At 41.0% G+C, this 21,305-nt stretch overlaps 2 protein-coding genes across 2 annotated transcripts in view; one reads left to right on the top strand and one right to left on the bottom strand.

Annotated features, from left to right (window-relative positions):
- Nucleotides 1-21,305, bottom strand: part of BTD (biotinidase) — a 93,827-nt gene that overhangs the window by 13,103 nt on the left and 59,419 nt on the right. Inside the window, exon 2 of the mRNA XM_075315313.1 lies at nucleotides 4,575-4,807. Within this exon, the coding sequence (XP_075171428.1) occupies nucleotides 4,575-4,784 (210 nt within the window). The 5' untranslated portion in view covers nucleotides 4,785-4,807. The remainder of the gene's footprint in view (nucleotides 1-4,574; nucleotides 4,808-21,305) is intronic.
- On the top strand, nucleotides 16,658-19,451 carry LOC142244451 (uncharacterized). The gene is made up of 2 exons (XM_075316674.1): nucleotides 16,658-17,336; nucleotides 17,824-19,451. Exons 1-2 carry the CDS (start codon nucleotides 16,673-16,675, stop codon nucleotides 17,877-17,879), a joined length of 720 nt encoding a protein of 239 aa, XP_075172789.1. The 5' UTR covers nucleotides 16,658-16,672; the 3' UTR covers nucleotides 17,880-19,451.

Consider the following 21,305-nt stretch of genomic DNA (forward strand, 5'->3'; position numbering starts at 1 on the left):
TTCCAGCAAAGTGGGTGAGATGTATAGAAATCTCCTGCCAGCCATGCTTCTTTTTGACTAAAGCGGGCTTTACACGCTACGACATCGCTCAAGTGATCTCGTTGGGGGTCACGGAATTTGTGATGCACATCCGGTCGCTTTAGCAATGCCGTTGCATGTGACACCTATGAGCGATTTTGCATAGTCGCAAAAATGTGCAAAATCGCTCATCGGTGACATGGGGGTCCATTCTCAAATATCGTTACTGCAGCAGTAACGAAGCTGTTCCTCGTTCCTGCGGCAGCACACATCGCTCCGTGTGACACCGCAGGAACGAGGAAGCTCACCTTACCTGCGTCCCGGCCACAATGCGGAAGGAAGGAGGTGGGCGGGATGTTACGTCCCGCTCCTCTCCACCCCTCTGCTTCTATTGGGTGGCGGTTCAGTGACGCTGCTGTGACGTCGCTGTGACACTGAACGAACCGCCCCCTTAGAAAGGAGGCGGTTCGCCGGTCACAGCGACGTCGCAGGGAAGGTAAGTCCGTGTGACGGGTCCAGGCGATGTTGTGTGACACGGGCAGAGATTTGCCAGTGTCGCACAACCGATGGGGGCGGGTACGCACGCTGGCGATATCGTTACCGATATCGCAGTGTGTAAAGCGGCCTTTAGTGTAAGCTTTAGTGTAAGCTGTTCTGCGGTGCAGGTTTCAAACCCACAACATGTGAATTTCTCTTGTGGGTACGCTGAGGTTTCTGTGCAGATTTCTCTCAGACTTGCATTTGGTGCAGAAAATCTGCAGGTAAAAAAAAATGTACATCCATTTATAGTGATTTTCCTCTGCGGAAAGCATAAAAAAAAACAAAAGAAAACCCACATGCAATCCACACCTAAGTATATCAATAAAGTTTTGCCAAAGCCGAATACAAGGGAATATAAAAAACAAAGCAGCTTTATTTAAGAGCATGACAAGCGAGATAAAGGCAAAAACCGCACCATGAACAACACAATAAAAAGGCATGATAAAAAAAAACACACCAAAGAATGCAATGGAAAAAGGCAAATAACCCAATTTTACATAATAGGTGTAGTAACGGTGCAGAAATTCTGCAACATCAAAGACTCACCAAAATCTCATTGTGCCAATGTACGTAGCTTTAGCCTATGTTCACATGTTGCTTTTTGAAGCTTTTTTTTCCTGTAGCAAATACCTAATTGCTTAGCAGTAAAAATCTGCAGTCAAAATGCAAGTTTTCCTGCCTTTTTTGCAGCTTTTTTTCTGTGTTTTTTAGGGCATGTTCGTACAGGGCTTTTTTGGTAAGTTTTTCGCTGCAAAGACATGCTCATTCTTTGAAATCTGCAGCAAAAACGCAGGTATTTGACAAAACAGTCAGGAAAAAATCTGCAGGTGTGTGTGTGTGTGTGTGTGTGTGTGTGATTTCAGATTGCTGGGACTGTAAAAGCAGCTTTTTATTAGCATGTATTTGAATAAAACCCAAGACAAATCTGCAGCTAAAAAACGCAGCAAAACTTACCAAAAAAGCCCTGTGTGAACAAAGCCTAAAGGATGCTTTACATACTGCGAAATCGCTAGTGATTGCTAGCGATGTCGCGAGCGATAGCACCCGCCCACACATGCACCATGCGCTCCAATTGTTAAAGTAAAAGGAACCAAAGGTTCATTAGGATTAGAAAGATCAGGGACTCCCTGATGAAGCGAATACATCACGAACGTGAAACGTACGTTGGAGTCCTGCATGGGGGGGGTCTACCCTCCCCGTCACCCCCGGATTTCTCTGCATGCCCAATTGCATTACATCGTTCATACAGGTCCGCAGGTTGGTGTTCATGTAATGTACACATGCATCAGTGTTTTTCCTCTTGTCTGATCTTTCTAATCCTAATGAACCTTTGGTTCCTTTTACTTTCACATTTGGAGCGCATGGTGCATGTGTTCTAACATTACTGCCTGCTTTACCTGACACTACTCCTGACATGGCTCACATGTTCATTAAAAGCTGTATATGTTGATACTATATAAGCTATTTTGATACCCCTAGTTCCTTACTCTTTTTGATACATGTGGCCTATGTGTGGGGATTAGAGATTGATTTGTCTGGAAGTGCAGATTTCCTGTTCCTATTGCCCCCTTCCTTCAATCTTGTCCCCTCTTGTGTCCTATTATTGCCATGGTCTTCTGACCTTGTATTTTCTATTTTTACGACTTTTGTACCAATAAATTGACGATTTGAAGCTTTTCTACTCTCAGTCCTCTGTTTTTGTTAGGAATAATGGACATGCAGTTACGTCCAGGGACATCCGCAGCATATTTCGCAGCCGAACATACCGCAGCATGGACACAACACTCCCAATGTCCCATAGGGTAACATGGGGAGTGTCTGTACTTGCTAAAACCTGTGGATATATCTAAGAAATCCAGATAAATCCTCAGGTTTTCCGCGGCAAAATCCGAGGGTACATTGTCCTGTGGGCACATAGGAGTTACTTGGCAGATGGCATATTGACCATTCCGAAATCAGATGGTCCATATGAAATGAGTCACCACGTTTTTCCCTCTACTATGTGATTCCAGGAGCAGGGTAGACCTGGTGGGATGTCACTATTTTGAGTCCTTGATGGGAGAGTTTCCAATGTTAGGTCATCATCCACGAAGAGGAGTTTCCTGGTTAATTTTCTGTTGCCATTATCTGTGGGACCTGACTTTCTTGACTTTGCTTCACATTACCTTTCTTATACTGACCCTTAAGGCCCCTTTACACACTGAGACTTTCTAGCGATCCCACCAGCGATCCCAACCTGGCCAGGATCGCTACAAAGTCTCTGGTGAGTCGCTGGTGAGCTGTCAAACAGGCAAACTTGTAAAACGATGCAACAGCGATACGGACCTGCAAAACAACCTAGCTAGTCATTGGGGATGTTGTAAAGCAGCTTTTTGAAAGGGAAGTTGCTAACGAAGTCGCTGTAAAGGCCCCTTTACACACTGAGACTTTCTAGCGATCATGCTGCACAGCGGGAAACAAAGGACCAAAGAATGGTCCTGAACGATTTGTAGCGATCAGCAACTTCACAGCAGGGGCCAGGTCGCTGATGTGTTTCACACACTGCAATGTCGCTGGGGAGGTCGCTATTACGTCACAAAACCGGTGACGTTACAGCGATGTCGTTTGCGATGTTGCAGTGTGTAAAGGGGCCTTTAGTTAAATCTTCTGACCTTGCTTACCTGCAAGGTCAGAATCTACCTGCTTATTGCCAACCTTGAATCTGTCTGGATTGCATAGCCACAATAGGGACCTCAACTTGGCTATCTGTGTACGAACCCATTATCTGATACCAATATCTGTACACCGATACATTCCAATTCTTCTTGTGGAGGTTAAAGGTGATTAACAGCTTCATCCTAGACTAGACTGTACCAACCTAATAACTGCTAAATTCACCTAAAGAGGTATTCTCAAGTTGTGTTTTCGTCAACATACAGCTTTCAAGATTCCTCACTTCCTTGTTGCTTAGTGGGGCATGAACAACTCCTTGAGTGACGGTTGTGGTTCAGGAGGTTCATCTTACTACTGAGCTTCCTCCTTTAATGGTCTGGAATTGTTAAGTCTACACTGATATCACTATATTTGCAAATAGAGATAACAATAACATGGCTCAGGAAAGTGAAAACATGATTAGCAGAACTGCTCAGGAAGCTGCTGAGGATGAGGGCTAAGGGGCTGGGGATTGTGAGTTTACAAGACTGATAACAGGTCAGAAGCTGAGTGGGGGCAGGGAGACAAGCTGCTAACACATGTATAGAAATCAATGGGCTGCAGAGTGGTGGCTGGGATCTCATAAGTTAACTTGGATGTCTCTGCTGCACATACTGGGCCTGGCTCTGATGGCTCAGCTCCCTGGCAACAAGCTGAACACCATGTAAGATTAAAACTGTTACAGTAGAACAACAGCAAATGAAAAAAGCAAGTCAATTGCAAACTTGCTTATTTTCATGCTAACACAATTTAATAACATAAGAATACCTCATTACACATCTTTTGCCTCCGTGTCAGGCTGATTCTAACATCACAAAAGTCTGACTTTATTTGGCTTCTGACTAACATTAGTTTAGAATCCTCAGGGATCTTAACACTATCTGGAGTCCATTATGAGTTTACTCTATGTTTAGATATGGATTGCAAATAAATGAAAATATATATGTTTTTCAATTTTTTTTCTACTATGGATAAAACATGTTGTATACTAGTTATCGTTATAAGAACAGAAAGTTCTAGAAATATAGTTTATCTGGATCAGCCAAGTCTTTAATACTTCGCTGTGGTGGATGACAAACATCTAACATTTTCATCAGACTCATTACATTAATTACAATATGCTTACAGGAATGATCCAAGAAAATACTGTTGTAAAAACAAAATGTAGGCATTATGAGCTATGAGGGAAATGGGTTTTTGACTTTCACTACAACTGTTATAGACATGAAAAACAAAATTAGACCTGCAAAGTACCTTACAACAGTGAGTAATGTTCACATAGCATCAGGTTATACAATAATTGTCTATAACGACCAGTTACTTACCATTTTAGCAGCAGCAACAACCTGCTGCTCATAAATATCTAGGTTTTGGGACATAAACTCCAAGGCAAATGTTCGACTGGACTGAGCTGTGGAGTTGTGGTTCAGTATAGCATGGTGCTCATACACAGCGGCAGTGTAGTAGTGTATTGTAAAGGCAACTTGTATGATATAACAGCAGTAGAAAACATGGATTACTGCTTTGATACCCATCTCTCAGATAAAACAATTGATACCTAGAAAAATAAATTAACCAAAATTATTAAACACAGAAAAAAAGCATCAACAAAACTTGCATTGCTTTTTTGTAAGGTAAATTTATTAAAATATGAACCCTGGTAATGAACCTGGCTGTCACAGCTGGGGATAGAAGCTATAGGACAACACAAAAGGAAGGGGAAAGGAATGCCCTATCACAAGGAGGGGCGGGGGGGGGGGAGTGGTGACCCCTGATAACAACCTGCAGCTCCCCCTCATTGCCTTCACCAACGCTATACAGGTTCCACGCCTGTCACCAAGCAGAAACACCTCAACCCTAGGAAAACCCTGATCTGGGCCCTAAGTAATGATAGACGGTATAAGCTCGACAACACTATCACTAAAGGAAGACACAAGGGAACAATACAGGGAAAACACAGCAGCAATCACCAGAACCCTGGTAGATACAGTCAGATGAAAAAGTTTGGGCACCCCTATTAATTTTAACCTTTTTTCTTTATAACAATTTGGGTTTTTGCAACAGCTATTTCAGTTTCATATATCTAATAACTGATGGACTGAGTAATATCTCTGGATTGAAATAAGGTTTATTGTACGAACAGAAAATGTGCAATCTGCCTTTAAACAAAATTTGACCAGTGCAAAAGTATGGGCACCCTTATCAATTTCTTGATTTGAACACTCCTAACTACTTTTTACTGAATTACTAAAGCACTAATTTGGTTTTGTAACCTTATTGAGCTTTGAACTTCATAGGCAGGTGTATCCAATCATGAGAAAAGGTATTTAAGGTGGCCACTTGCAAGTTGTTCTATTTGAATGTCCTATGAAGAGTGGCATCATGGGCTCCTCAAAACAACTCTCAAATGATCTGAAAACAAAGATTATTCAACATAGTTGTTCAGGGGAAGGATACAAAAAGTTGTCTCAGAGATTTAAACTGTCAGTTTCCACTGTGATGAACATAGTAAGGAAATGGAAGAACACAGGTACAGTTCTTGTTAAGCCCAGAAGTGGCAGGCCAAGAAAAATATCAGAAAGGCAGAGAAGAAGAATGGTGAGAACAGTCAAGGACAATCCACAGACCACCTCCAAAGACCTGCAGCATCATCTTGCTGCAGATGGTGTCAATGTGCATCGGTCAACAATACAGCGCACGTTGCACAAGGAGAAGCTGTATGGGAGAGTGATTAGAAAGAAGCCGTTTCTGCAAGCACGCCACAAACAGAGTCGCCTGAGGTATGCAAAAGCACATTTGGATAAGCCACTTACATTTTGGAAGAAGGTCCTGTGGACTGATGAAACAAAGATTGAGTTGTTTGGTCATACAAAAAGGCGTTATGCATGGAGGCAAAAAAAACACGGAATTCCAAGAAAAGCACTTGCTACCCACAGTAAAATTTGGTGGAGGTTCCATCATGCTTTGGGGCTGTGTGGCCAATGCCGGCACCGGGAATCTTGTTAAAGTTGAGGGTCACATGGATTCAACTCAGTATCAGCAGATTCTTGACAATAATGTGCAAGAATCAGTGACGAAGCTGAAGTTACGCAGGGGATGGATATTTCAGCAAGACAATGATCCAAAACACCGCTCCAAATCTACTCAGGCATTCATGCAGAGGAACAATTACAATGTTCTGGAATGGCCATCCCAGTCCCCAGACCTGAATATCATTGAAAATCTGTGGGATGATTTGAAGCGTGCTGTCCATGCTCGGCGACCATTAAACTTAACTGAACTGGAATTGTTTTGTAAACAGGAATGGTCAAATATACCTTCATCCAGGAACTGATTAAAACCTACAGGAAGCGACTGAAGGCTGTTATTTTTTGCAAAAGGAAGATCTACAAAATATTAATGTAACTTTTATGTTGAGGTGCCCATACTTTTGCACCGGTCAAATTTTATTTAAATGCGGATTGCACATTTTCTGTTAGTACAATAAACCTCATTTCAATCCAGAAATATTACTCAGTCCATCAGTTATTAGATATATGAAACTGAAATAGCTGTTGCAAAAACCCAAATTGTTATAAAGAAAAAAGGTTAACATTAATAGAGGTGCCCAAACGTTTTCATATGACTGTAGCAAAAGACAACACTTATCTGAGCTGCAGCAACCACAGAAGTCTGGAGATACAGAAGACGACCTTTCCAGGGCTCAGCAAGGAACAAACTATAAACCACACCCAAATTCTCCCAGAGTGAAGTTTATAAAGGAAGTCAGAGGCTGGCAACTGAAAGGAAAAACAGACAAGTTTCCCAGGGTCCTAGAGTCCCTTGCTGCAGAAAAAGGGAACTGTCAGATAACAACAGGTGCTGCCAATCTCTGGGATTATCTAACACTCACTTCTAGTGGATGGTCAATCGGCCGTCACACATTCGTGACACTGGCACGTGCTGTGAAGACATGCCAGTGCACTGGTCCTAAAGAGTGAAAGTAGTAAATGGGGATTCACAAAATTGGTTTCTAGATCCATATAAACAGGCTCTACAGAGTCCTTTCTTGAATGGATTGGTAGTGTGCATGATCGACCTCCTTATCATTAAATGTCTATGAATTGTGGACAGAGACAAGCGCTGTAATTAGTTTTCTTTGGCTATACAATAAACAATGAATTTAACTGAGGTCAAGCATGAATATCTTCGATCCATTCAACACTGGGATCAACATTCTTGGGATCAAGAGGAATAGTTTTTGGATTCCAGGGATTAGGACTTCCAGCAATCAGTAAATTGTTTCTTATACTAGGGATAAGAGAACTTTCCTCATTTGGGAATATGCCTTGAAAGAGAACCTCTTAGCAAGGCAAATGTAGACAATTTTTGCTTTTATTTTATTTTTGTTGATCGCTTTAATATTCTGCTTTTTTTGCTTTAAACATTTTAAAATTTAAATGTTCCAGATATAATTATTTTACTCACTTATATTACTTAATTCAACAGCACCTAGGAGCCATTATCATCACTGTCCCCATGAGGCCTCACAATCTAAATTCACAAACAGTACCCAGAAGAAACCCACAAAAAACAGAAGGAGAACATACAAACGCCATGCTGATGTTGTCCTTGGTGGGATTGAAACCCATGACCCCTAGTGCAATCCACTGAGCCACTGTGGTGCTGTATATAAGCCATATTTTTAGTGCCCCCAAAATGCTGATTTTTATTGTCAACAAGTCGGCATTGAACAGAAAGATTCTCTGGGCTGTTCTCTATAATTACCCCATTGGTAAAGATCATGCATATTAGCATATTGGGTGCACTAAATAAAAAGACCTGTAGGTATACAACAATGTGGCCGATTTACAAAATAAATGGAATATACAGGAGAGCAGTGGGAATGAAATAAGAGCAAAAACTATTTTAATACAGATGGATCTGTTTCATCAACCAGATCCAGACCAGTTTTTTTTGTCTCAAAGAAATATTCATACCCTGTGACTCTTTCCATAATTTTTACCACTATGGTTTATTATTGATATTTTATGTGCTATACTAACCCAACGTAACAAGAAGTTGTGAAGTGTATAGAAAATTATAAATTGTTTTCTAAATATTGTGATGTACATTTGTATAAAGTCCCCTGTAGTTTGATACCCTTATATAAAATCCTGAGTGACCAATTTCCTCCAGAAGGTAAGCAATTAGTAAATTGACTACACCTGTGTGTAATTTATTCTCAATATAACTACAACTGTTCTGTGAAGGCCTCAGATGTTTCTTGAGAACATTAGAGATAAAATAGCATCATGAAAACCAAGGCACACACCAAACCCATCAGGGATAAGGTTGTGGATGAGAGTAAAGCAGGGTTAGGTTATAAAAACATTGCCCAAGCTCTGAACATCTAATGGAGCATTGATCATCATCCAAAAATGGAAGGAGTGTGGCACAACTGCAAACCTACCAAGACATGGCTGTCCACCTAAACTGACATCACAAGTCAGGAGAACAATAATTTTAAAAGCAGCCAAGAGGCCTATTGTCTCTTTGAAAGAGCTGCAGAGATCTGAGAGAATCTAACAAGACAACTATTAGGCTGGAATCACACTAATGTATGACGTGAGCGGGAATCGCATTGCACTGTTCGGACTGAACATCTGTTCTCCTAACCCAAAAGAGTCAGCTGCATAGAAATACATGAAGCTGACACGCTTGGGTCAGGAGAGTCAAAGGCCGGTCCAGGCAGTGCGATGCGATCCTAGCAAGAGTCATACGCTAGTGTGACTCCAGCTTTATTTGTATACTCCATAAATCTGGCCTTTATGAAAGACTGGCAAGAAGAAAGTCATTTTTTCAATCACGCCATAAGAAGGCCAAGTGGTGGACATATCATTGGTGCAGCCTGTGCGGCTGTACAGGGGCCCAAGAGGTAGGGGGCCCATTTCTATCTCTAAAGCAGGTAGAATTGTGCATTTTGATGAGCTCTTGGGCTGAAAAGGGCCCATGTACTGTTCTTGCACAGGGCTCCGCTTCTGTCTGTGTCCGCCAGTGAGAAGGCCCATTTGCAGTTTTCAAAAATCCATGTATGGAACACAGCTAGCATGGGGAAGAAGGTGCTATAGTCAGATGAGACTAAAGTAGAATGTTCTGTGCTAAATGCAAAACACTGTGTGTGGCGGAAAACTAACATTGCACATCTTGAAAACACCATACTCACTATAAAATATGGTGGCGACAGCACCATGATGTGGGGATGCTTTTCTTCAGCAGGAACAGGGAAGTTGGTCAGAGTTGATGGGTAGACGGATAGAGCTATATACAGGGCAATCCTCGGGGAAAACCTGTTAATGGCTGCAAAAAAACGAGACTGTGGCATTGGTTCACTTTTCAGTAGGCCAACAATCCTAAACATACTGCTGGAGCTACAACAGAAAGGTTTAGATCAAAGCATATTCAGGTGTTTGAATAGCTCACTTAGTCCTCTTTCACACATCAGTTTATTGCCAGCAGGCACAATCCGGTTTGTGCCTGATTCGACGGATCATTCGCAGATTGTGGTAAAACTGATGTGACGGATCCGATAAAAAAAAAAACGTATCTGTCTCATTTTTTTCCCTTCAGGCCAAAGGTTAATTGCTATGGAGGAAAGAGAGAAAGAGAGGAGAGGAGAGAAAGAGAGAGAACTTTTTTTGTGAACAGAAGTGAATTTACACAACGTTTGGGCATGCCCAGAAACAAAAAACGGGGTCCGTCGACTGATTCCGTCATTTGATGGATGATGACGGATCCAGTATCCATAGGCTTCCATTGTAAAATAAAGATGGACGGCGCCGGATCCGTCACCTTCCGTTTTTTTTGCCAGTCCCAAAAACCTTCCTTTGGACGTTGCTTCCGATGCCCGCACAGACAATTTTTGCCAAATCCGTCGTACGACGGATTAAACGTGAGGCCATGCGTCGCAATCTGGCGCTAATACAAATCTATGAAAAAAAAAAAAACGGATTGGGCGCCGAATCCGTTTTTTTCCCAATTCGCCAGATTGCGCCTGATGGCAAAAGACTGATGTGTGAAAGACGCCTTACAGTCCAGACCTAAATCCCCCTGAAAATCTGTAGAAAGAATTGAACACTGCTGTTCACAGGTGCTCTCTCTCTCACTGTATGATGTATATCAAATTGCTTCTAGTGAAAAGTATCTGCCACACGGAACACCGTAAACATTGAGGCCCCATGTGACTCTGTACAGCCTCCTGCACTCACAAGCGGTTTGTGATAGAGGCGTTTTGCTGTATTCAAGCCGACCTTTTTACCTACATTGACATGCTACACCTAGCTTATCTCTTATCTCTATTTTTCTAAAACTAATGCAGAAGTTAACTTGGAATTATTGGTTTCTCAGAAATAGGTGTAATTTATTTGACATGAGGAAACATTTTTTGTTCATGGAACAAACTAAATAGGTACTTTTATGTAATTGCTGCTAAAAAATTATTTTATTACTTAACTTTACTCAGAAGTCCACTAACCACATGTAAAATGTCACCATGGTCTAAAGAAGTACTATACAATTTCCATTATATCATTCAACTCGTCCATTTTTGTGAATGTACTGCAATTCAGTGTAATTTATCAGTTATTACAAGTCTTCTTGCTTTTCTGACCACAAGAGGCTGGCAATCTCCTTCATCTTACGTGATACTTACAAAAGTGACATATTTCTTGAAAATTTTTCATTATATAGAAAATTCAAACTTACAGCACAAAAGAACCATGTTAGGCCTTTGTGCTAGTGCACAAGTACGGTGTGAGTCATACTCTGTGCTCATCATTTTTCTTAAATGGTCACTGTAATTTCAAACTTGATCTCACTTCAAAAATAATGAGATAAATAGACTTTATTCAAAAATCTGAAAAGTGTCACTCACTTTTGTCTGTTGTCAAGTCATCATCTCCAGCGGCAGGGGAAATAAGACAGAACGAGGGGACAGCTCTTTGTCCTACACACAAAATATAGTTTCAACATATTGTCGGGGGATGGGAGCAGTAAGACCGCATTCTTCTGTAGGTTTTGTGGGAAATGACCAATAAAATGAAAACTAAAATGTGGAACGTCTGAATAACGTAAACAAATTGCTTACAACTTGGGGTCGCATTTCCTTCCAATTTGCAGTCCGTTGCCTATTATAGAGAAATTTTATGCCTTGCAGCAAAGACGCTGGGATGGGTTACCAGAAATTGGATTGTGTATAGCACACTGTTTCTGAAATTCCATTCTCTTCTCTCTGTCAGTTAATCATACATGACTATGCCAGTTGCTATACCTTCTGAGAACCCCCTGCATGCACACTGATGAAGGTCTTTGACCGAAACGTCTGTGCTTGTGTTGGTCCTACAAGTTCTTCTCAATAAGACACACTTATCTTGAGTGCCAAGTTTCTACATCTAATCAATCATGATAAACACATATCAGAGAGGTTGGTTCCATCTTCCAGACATCTGATTAGATAGCTTGCTTCAGAGGCATAAAAGTCTCAGTTTGCTTTTGTGAGGAATCTTTGGTTATCATTACACCTGTCATGGTAGGTTCCAAATTTCACCACTGTGGAAGATGAGGGGGTGGGCTGGATACAGTTCACAATCAACTCTCAGGGTTTAATGTGGATCTCAATATAAAAAGTTTGGGGACTGCTAATCTAGATGGAAATTCAATACATAACCTGCATATCTCCCAACTGTCCAGGATGCAGCAGGACTCTCTAATTGTGGGAGATGTCCTGCTGTGCTGGGAGGTCAGGGCTATAGACACGTATAGACATGTATGTATAGACACGTTGCCATCACTGCAACCTTTAAACAAAGTTGGAGCAACAGCAGGGATCCAGGGCTGGAGAGGTGGAAGATAAGTAACACTGAATAAACAGTGTGGACCATTTATATGGATGCACCTAAATAAAATGGGAATGGATGATGATATCAACTTCCTGTTTATGGCTAATTAGTATATGGGAGGGAGGAAACTTTTCAAGATGGGTGGTGACCATGGCGGCCATTTTGAAGTTGGCCATTTTAGATCGAACTTTTTTTTCCCAATGGGAAGAGGGTCATGTAACATATCAAATTTATTGAGAATTTCACAAAAAAAAATGCACCACCACATTAGGGTGTCAGGTCTGAGCATTCCTACATGAAGAGTGTCCTGGAAAGTGATTGGTCATCGTGGGCCAGTTGAATGACCACCAAGGTCTCCCAATCTGACCCCCTTAGACTTTTATCTTTGAGGGTCTTCTGAAGGTAATTGTCTATGCTGTGAAGATACAAGATGTGCAGCATCTGAAACAACGGTTACTGGAAGCCTGTGCTAGCATTTCTTCTGCAGTGCTGCTATCAGTGTGTTGAATGGGAGAAGAGGGTTGCATTGACAAGCCAACACAATGGGCAGCACTTTGAACACATTTCATAAGTGGTCATACAATTGTAAATAACTAATGAATTAATAAAATTTACGTTAAAACCAAGCACACGATTGTTTTTCTTGTGAAATTCTCAATAAGTTTGATGTGTTACATGACCCTCTTCCAATTGGAAAAAATAAAGTTGGATCCAAAATAATAGCCGATTTCAAAATAGCCGCCATGGTCACCACTCATCTAGAAAAGTTTCCCCACTCCCATATACTAATGAGCCACAAACAGGAAGTTTATATCACCAACCATTCACGTTTTATTTACAGTAGGTGTATCCATATAAATGGCCTATCCGGTTATTGTTACATAGGCACGTTTGACTATACTGCCTCATTACTTGCTTGTGTAGTGACTAGAGTCACATGAAGACTGGCAGATTCAATATAAAACTAAATTTCTACGATCTGTTACAGCAGTGATTTGATGAATATCTTCCTCCAAAAAAATGCCTTCATTCTTCAAAAGCTAAAAATTTGACAGCAAGCAATTCACAATTCCTAAGATCAAAATTTCTCTCAGTAGACCGACATTTCCTAGAGAAAAAGGCATATGGCTGTGTGATACCAATGTGATATGACTGAAGTTTGAATGACTATTAGATAGGGATCATAATCATAAGATAGGAGTGATCCCAGATATTATTTGATCCATCAATAATTCAGTATCAAAGAAGATGTCCTTTGGATAATATTTCACTAATGCCAAGGAATACATGTCTTGAAGCAGTTTTAGATAATAAGGAAGTAACATTTACAGTTCCACTTACAGGAAACTTGTGGTTAGCTTAAAGACAGTTTTAAGGATGAAATTTACGGCTCATTGCAATATTTCACTAATACTGGTCAAACTGTGGTCAGCCAGTTGTCAACTGACAGGATGTGCTGGAAATGTGCAGGAAGCTGCCGTTACCTACAACATTTTGTGGTCAAGTTACATGAACATGACTCAGCTGTCATATGCTGGTGACCATTTAGACACAACCTACAATATTTTCCTATAAAATATACACCGAACTCGCTTAAGGTAGGGAAATACCTTCCAGGACATTGAAGTGTACGTACGCACTGTTCCTGTGATGCCATGCCAAGATGCCATGTTGATTCCTTATCTTAACTCGAGTTCCCTCCGATGTGAAAGGATTGCTACAACATAACGGTAATGTTGATGCATATTTCTGTTATTGTATAAGTTTCTATGACTATAGTTCTTATGCCTATGTACCATTGACTATATATATATTCATGTGCTATTAAAATAAATAGTATCTTGCTATAAAGAATATTAGTATTCGTGCCTGATTAGGATATCAGTGAGCGCTTCGTAAGTACGGGCTTTCAGCCCCCCTTTTAGTAGAATTTAGCAAGACATAAATTGGCGTAGTCGGCAGGATTACTTCTATAAGAAGTAATTAAACGAATTTTTGTAATTTAGAAGTTAAAAACATATATTTGGCAAAATTCCAGATATTTTTCAATCTTTTTGCATAGTGTCAAAATGTTCAGAAAACGTAAGGATAATGTTAAGGAGGTTGTTGTGGAGATCCCCGGCTGGACTGAGGCTCCCTACAATCTTATAGCACATGAATTGGTCAATTGTGGATTGGCAGAACAATGGCAGGACAAGCTTAAGGGTAGTGAAGCTACTGATGTGAATGTATTCGGTAGTGTCCCTGTGAAAACAGGTGATGTAGTGTCTTTAGCACGGCACAAACGATGGCAGGACAAGCTTAAGGGTTGTGAAGCTACTGATGTTGTGAATGTACTCAGTGGTGCCCCTGTGAAAACAGGTGATGTAGTGTCTTGTGAATTGGCAGAACAATGGCAGGACAAGCTTATGGGTAGTGAAGCTACTGATGTGAATGTATTCGGTAGTGTCCCTGTGAAAACAGGTGATGTAGTGTCTTTAGCACGGCACAAACAATGGCAGGACAAGCTTATGGGTAGTGAAGCTACTGATGTTGTGAATGTATTCGGTAGTGTCCCTGTGAAAACAGGTGATGTAGTGTCTTTAGCACGGCACAAACAATGGCAGGACAAGCTTATGGGTAGTGAAGCTACTGATGTTGTGAATGTATTCGGTAGTGTCCCTGTGAAAACAGGTGATGTAGTGTCTTTAGGACGGCGCATCTGGATTTTGGCAAGTGCATATAGTGTAATGCATGAGCGTAAGCTAAAGATGCAGAAGAAAAGTTCCCAGGTGGAACAAAAGATGATAGAATTAGGTTGCCTGAAAACAGTTATGGAATGTAATACCCGACTGTTGAAGGATAAATTGGAACATTATCAGAATGTGGCACAAAAAGCTGCCATAAAAATTGCTCAAAATAAGTACAAGAAAAGAAGAAGAGGAAAAGTAAATAAAACCAAAGTGCATAAAAGTATCGCCTCAGCTTCTATAAACTGGGATCCCGATACTTGGGATGGGGATGTGTGGGATTCATCTTCATCATCTGATGAGGAGGATTGCCATAAAGGGAAGATTCAGGCTAACCCAGTAAGGGGTCGCCTAGAGAGGACAGAGAATGAGATCATCCGGGAACATGTCCGGGATGGTCAGGGGAATCTGCAATATGACGAAGATGGTAATGCCATCACAAATGAGAAAACGATTCCTCATGTAAAAAATCGAGTAACCATTGAAGATTACTCTCAGGGAGAAGTTGATAGCATTTTAACACAGTTTAGACAAAAACCAGGAGAAGGAGAAATTCCCTGGTTGGTCAGGGTGCACGATCTCGGAGGAGGTGAAGTGCACTTTGACGCTGGAGACGTGGCAAAATTTGTCACCATGTCTCGTGACCCAGAAATTCAGAGATCAATAAAAAATTATTTTGTTGATCATAATGAGCATGGTACTCAAAACTTAATCATGATCTTAGCCCATGCTTTTCTGGACAAATATCCATCAGAAGCAGACTTTCCTATCAATGATAAACCTTGGTATACCTTAAAAGATGGTATGGAAAGGCTGAAGGAAGAAGCAATGAGGAATGCTCTTCCTCTTTTGGGACTGGATGATGATTATCTCCAGTACCCATTGACAGCCAGCATAAGTAATAGGCTGGTTAAACATGCTCCTCCAGCATATAAAACAGTTATTTTAACCTTAACTGTAGCGCTGACTGGAGAATCAATCGGTGTAGTTCTAGGGAGGATGAAGGAGTTACAGGATATGGGACAGTGGGATAAACCATCCCCTGGAGGCCATGTTGGTAACAGTAAGCCAAACAATCCTGATTGGAAAGAGAAATCAGTAGGGGAGGCCCCATGGGTGCCTCGAAAAGACATGTTCCAGGCTTTGCTTAAAGCCGGGATCAATAAGGAAAGGATTGATGGAAAGGAGACAGGAGAATTATGGAAGTTGTACAAACAGAAAGTTCTATCTGCAAAGAAAGTGACCACTACAAATGTGGAAGGGGGTTCAAAAACCCCCAAGGTAAAGAAATCAGAAGGAAAAGGGGAAAACCCCCCAAAGAAAGTGTCTTGGGAAGATTTTCAGTCAGTTTATCCATTGGAAGAACTGGCTGCAGCCGTGGCCACAAAGGTCACGGAAGGAAGGGCTAATGCACAGACTGAAGTCTATGTAAATGAAAGTTCAGAAGGAAGTGATTTACCATAGGTAGCCAGCCAAGCCCCCCTATTGATAAACAGGGACGAACGTCCCTACATCAATCTTAGCATACATTGGAAAGGGGGAAATATTCAAAGAGTCCCAGCTTTGATTGACACGGGGGCGGAGGCTACTTTAATTCATGGAAACCCAGAAAAAATAAAAGGACCTCGAGTAAAAATTGCTGGACTAGGTGGTCAAGTGATCACCAGGGTTCAGACACAGGTAGCTTTGGAGATAGGTAATTTACCTATCAAGCAGTATACGGTGCTGGTAGTACCTATACCAGAATATATTTTGGGAATTGATATCCTAAAATGGATGACTCTTAATCTAACCGAAGGAAAATTCTCCTTTGGGGTTATGTCTTGTCATAAGGAAATGCAGATCTCACATTATATCAATGATATAATGATACAAGGACAAGATGAGCAAAGTGTGAAAGATCAATTGACAAAACTGGTTGCTCATATGTGGAGTAAAGGATGGGAAATCAGTGATGCCAAGGTTCAAGGACCGTCTCAGGTGGTAACATTTCTAGGGATTCAGTGGAACAAGGGGCACAGAGAGATCTTGCCCAATGCCAGACAGAAAATTATTAATTTTCCGGTCCCTAAATCCAAACAGGAGACTCAGTCTTATATTGGATTGTTTGATTTTTGGAGACAACATATCCCTCATTTGGGACAAATGTTGGCTCATTTGTACAAAGTAACGAGTAAAAAATATGAGTTCCAATGGGGAGAGGAACAGCAAAATGTGTTTGAGATGGTCAGGGAAGTGTGGCAAGACATTGAAGGGATTATTCAATCTACCAAGACCACTGTATTTCATGTCGATGCTCATGTCCCTACTAACTCACTTGAACGTTTGTGTAATTCAGAAGCAGATAAAGCAGCAGCCATCAGACAAGTCAGTCCAACAGTTGACAAGGCAAGGTACAGCTGTTTGGGCACACCAGAAAGAGCGACGCCTTATTCAGCAGGTTTAGACCTCAGTACATTGGAAACTGTCGTGGTACCCCCAGGTAAGGTAAAACCAATTTCAACAGGATTGGGTTGCCATACACCAAAGGATCATTATGGTCAAATAGCCACTCGTTCTAGCTTAGCGTTAAAAGGAGCCATAGTGGTGGGAGGGGTAATAGAGGCAGATCATCAGGGAGAAATCAAGGTACTGATGCTAAATTTGGGAAATTAACCTTTGATATTGATGAAACAGCAGAAGGTGGCTCAGATGTTAATAATTCCAATAAACTTGTCTGAAATAAGAGAAGGAACTGCCCCGGCAGAATTAACAATACGGGGTACTAAAGGTTTTGGATCCTCTAATATTACAAATGTAGAAGCAAAAATATGGATTCAAAACCTCCAAGGACCGCCCTCAGAGGCAGAGGTAATAGTGGTCAGAAAAGATCGTACTCTCCTGATAATGAGACCAGGAGTGGGGAAGTGGGAATATGTCCCACAAGAAAAATGTTATTTACAGGAATAATAGTGTATCTTTATTTGCAGAAGGTGTGGTAAATAAGCGGAATCCATGGTATCGGCTACTGGGAAGAGCTCGATAGTGATGAGATGGAGAAATTCCTGTGTTTGATGTTTGCCTCTCTGGTCGTTGGATGGACAAGTCTACATCAGGAGGAACCTGTGGCGAATGAATTTCTGATGCACAATCACATTTTCAACACACAGATTGCTGGCTCTGTACACATTCTCCGGTTACAGCCACCAGTATCCCTTATCTGGATGTCCCGGTATCGATGGAGGAAATCTTAAAGTAGAAAAGTTGTTCTGATCATCTTGCTGATAAAGACACTCGATGTGTTCATCTATAGAATACTACAGTACCCATTTCCATAGTGGGATGGATCAATCTTCCATGGTGGCAAGGAAATTTGAATGCAACAGTCACCAATTTGCAATATCTGGCTTTTAAGGGAGGAATTTGGGTACTAAGATATAAGACTGGACTGACTAACCTGGGATTCATCCCTATGGGGAATATAAAAATAAGTTTTGGGACAGCTATAAATACTGTAGATGCTTTTAAACCCAGCTTAGTGGAAAGGACAATTCATGATATGTTATGGCCTTATGCCAATATGTTCATAAATGGGACTAGTGAAACTTCTAGTAACATATCGGGAAATGTAATGTGTAATGATTCCTTTGAATATCGAGCAAATGCCAAAACACATGATATTCAAGGGAGCTTTTCAGATAATATTGCTTTTAGTTTTAATATACTATACATAGTAGTGAAACTGATTATATTTGTGATTCAACGTTTATCTAAACAAACCAAGAAAACAAAATTTGTGGCAAACAATATTTCTTGGTCATGGTATGGTATATTCCGAGTGATCTTCTTCTAGTGGAATACTGATGATGGAAAATAATCCCTGGGATCAAGGACCGATTGTGATACCAATGTGATATGACTGAAGTTTGAATGACTATTAGATAGGGATCATAATCATAAGATAGGAGTGATCCCAGATATTATTTGATCCATCAATAATTCAGTATCAAAGAAGATGTCCTTTGGATAATATTTCACTAATGCCAAGGAATACATGTCTTGAAGCAGTTTTAGATAATAAGGAAGTAACATTTACAGTTCCACTTACAGGAAACTTGTGGTTAGCTTAAAGACAGTTTTAAGGATGAAATTTACGGCTCATTGCAATATTTCACTAATACTGGTCAAACTGTGGTCAGCCAGTTGTCAACTGACAGGATGTGCTGGAAATGTGCAGGAAGCTGCCGTTACCTACAACATTTTGTGGTCAAGTTACATGAACATGACTCAGCTGTCATATGCTGGTGACCATTTAGACACAACCTACAATATTTTCCTATAAAATATACACCGAACTCGCTTAAGGTAGGGAAATACCTTCCAGGACATTGAAGTGTACGTACGCACTGTTCCTGTGATGCCATGCCAAGATGCCATGTTGATTCCTTATCTTAACTCGAGTTCCCTCCGATGTGAAAGGATTGCTACAACATAACGGTAATGTTGATGCATATTTCTGTTATTGTATAAGTTTCTATGACTATAGTTCTTATGCCTATGTACCATTGACTATATATATATTCATGTGCTATTAAAATAAATAGTATCTTGCTATAAAGAATATTAGTATTCGTGCCTGATTAGGATATCAGTGAGCGCTTCGTAAGTACGGGCTTTCAGCCCCCCTTTTAGTAGAATTTAGCAAGACAGGCTGCAAGTTTGGTTAATTTTTTGGGACCCTGAGACAACATAGCCCATACACAGATTTCAGAAGCATCCACCTCCACAATGAACGGCTTATGGAGATCGGATTGGATAAGAACTGCAGCGGAAATAAAACACTTTTTCAATTCATTAAAAGGCCCCAACAGTATCTGGTGACCAAACCCTAAAATCCGATACCTTAAGTGTGAGATCAATGAGAAATTTGACGATCTCAGGAAAACCCATAACAAATTTTCTGTAGTAATTGGGGAATCCTAAAAACCATTGCAATGCTTTAGAGTTCAGAGGTTGAACCCAATAAATTATGGTCTGTAACTTCCCAGGAACCATCTTAAACCCTTCTGCAGATACGATGAATTCCAGGAACCAGATAGCTTGAACAAAAAAAGTACATTTTTACAACTTGGCGAACAAACAAGTTTTACTAAGCTTTCGTAAGACAAAACGAACTTGTTCATAGTTTAATTCCAGATCAGGAGAAAAAAAAATTAGAATATCGTCCAGATAGGCTATGTTGAGGGTAAGAATTGAGTAACCTGAAATACTTAAGGCTGCTTTACACCAGACAATCTATCGTGCGATAGATCGTCGGGGGTCACAGTTTTTGTGACGCACATCCGGCATCGCTGGCGATGCCGGCCTGTGTGACACCTCCTAGCGAAGCAGTATCGCTCACAAATCGTGAGTCGTGTACTGGTCGCTAGGTTCCATAATATCGGTCCTGAAGTCGGGCGACAGTTGTTCATCGTTCCCGTGGCATCACACGTCGCTCCGTGTGACACCACGGGAGCGATGAACATCGCGTAGCTGCCTCCCGCATCAGCCGCCGGCTCTATGTGGAAGGAAGGAGGTGGGCGGGATGTTTACATCCTGCTCATCTCCGCCCCTCTGCTTCTATTGGCCGGCGGCCGTGTGACGTCGTTGTGACGCCGAACGTCCCTCCCACTCCAGGAACTGGACGTTCGCCGCCCACAGCGTGGTCGCACGAGAGGTAAGTACATGTGACGGGGGGGTTACCGACTTTGTGCGCCACGGGCAGTGATTTGCCCGTGACGCAAAAAGGACGGGGGTGGGTACGATCGATTGTGAAATCGCACAATCGGTCGTACAGTGTAAAGCAGCCTTTAGTTTAGCCATTTCACAGACCCAGATATGTAGTTTAGTTGATGTAGCCTAACATACACATTTATGAATGCTTTTGCTTTCTACTAACACATATATATATATATTATATATAAAAATATATTCAGTGATTTTCCTTAATACAAAATGCCAGCACATGTAACTCAAAGATGGCACCTGCATCATGGACAATGCCTAAGGTGATAAGGAGATTGAAAACACCCAAAGTTTGGAACAACCAATGCAGTAGAAACTATGCAAATTGCTACATGCCCCAAGCCCGACTTGCGATATTTGATTGGACTATATTTTGTTTACACCCTTTTCTTCCCTAGAACTATAAAAGTTTTGTTAACAATAAACGAGTAGAATTTCTTTGGCGCTTGTTATGAAAGGAAGCTCAATAACCAGATTTATAGTCTGTTATTCTTCTTGAGTGCACACGACATTCAGCAGTCAGACCTTAAAGAGACCCTTTGAAGTCTCACCTCAACAACTATGATAAACCTTCCAATACAATCAGAAAATATATAATTCATAAAGTTTTGAAACACTGCTGGTGCATAGGTTAATCCAAAAGGCTTGACAAGATTTTCAAAAAGGCCTTCAGAGTTTTAAAACGTTA

This window comes from Anomaloglossus baeobatrachus, chromosome 6, assembly GCF_048569485.1.
Source record: "Anomaloglossus baeobatrachus isolate aAnoBae1 chromosome 6, aAnoBae1.hap1, whole genome shotgun sequence".
Classification (NCBI taxonomy): domain Eukaryota; kingdom Metazoa; phylum Chordata; class Amphibia; order Anura; family Aromobatidae; genus Anomaloglossus; species Anomaloglossus baeobatrachus.

Excerpts from the sequence above, each read along its gene's own strand:
- LOC142244451 (XM_075316674.1), top strand. The coding sequence starts at position 16,673 with ATGTCTTGTCATAAGGAAATGCAGATCTCACATTATATCAATGATATA. Across the intron at positions 17,337-17,823 it reads AACTGTCGTGGTACCCCCAG|AAGGTGTGGTAAATAAGCGG; the intron begins GTAAGGTAAAAC and ends CTTTATTTGCAG.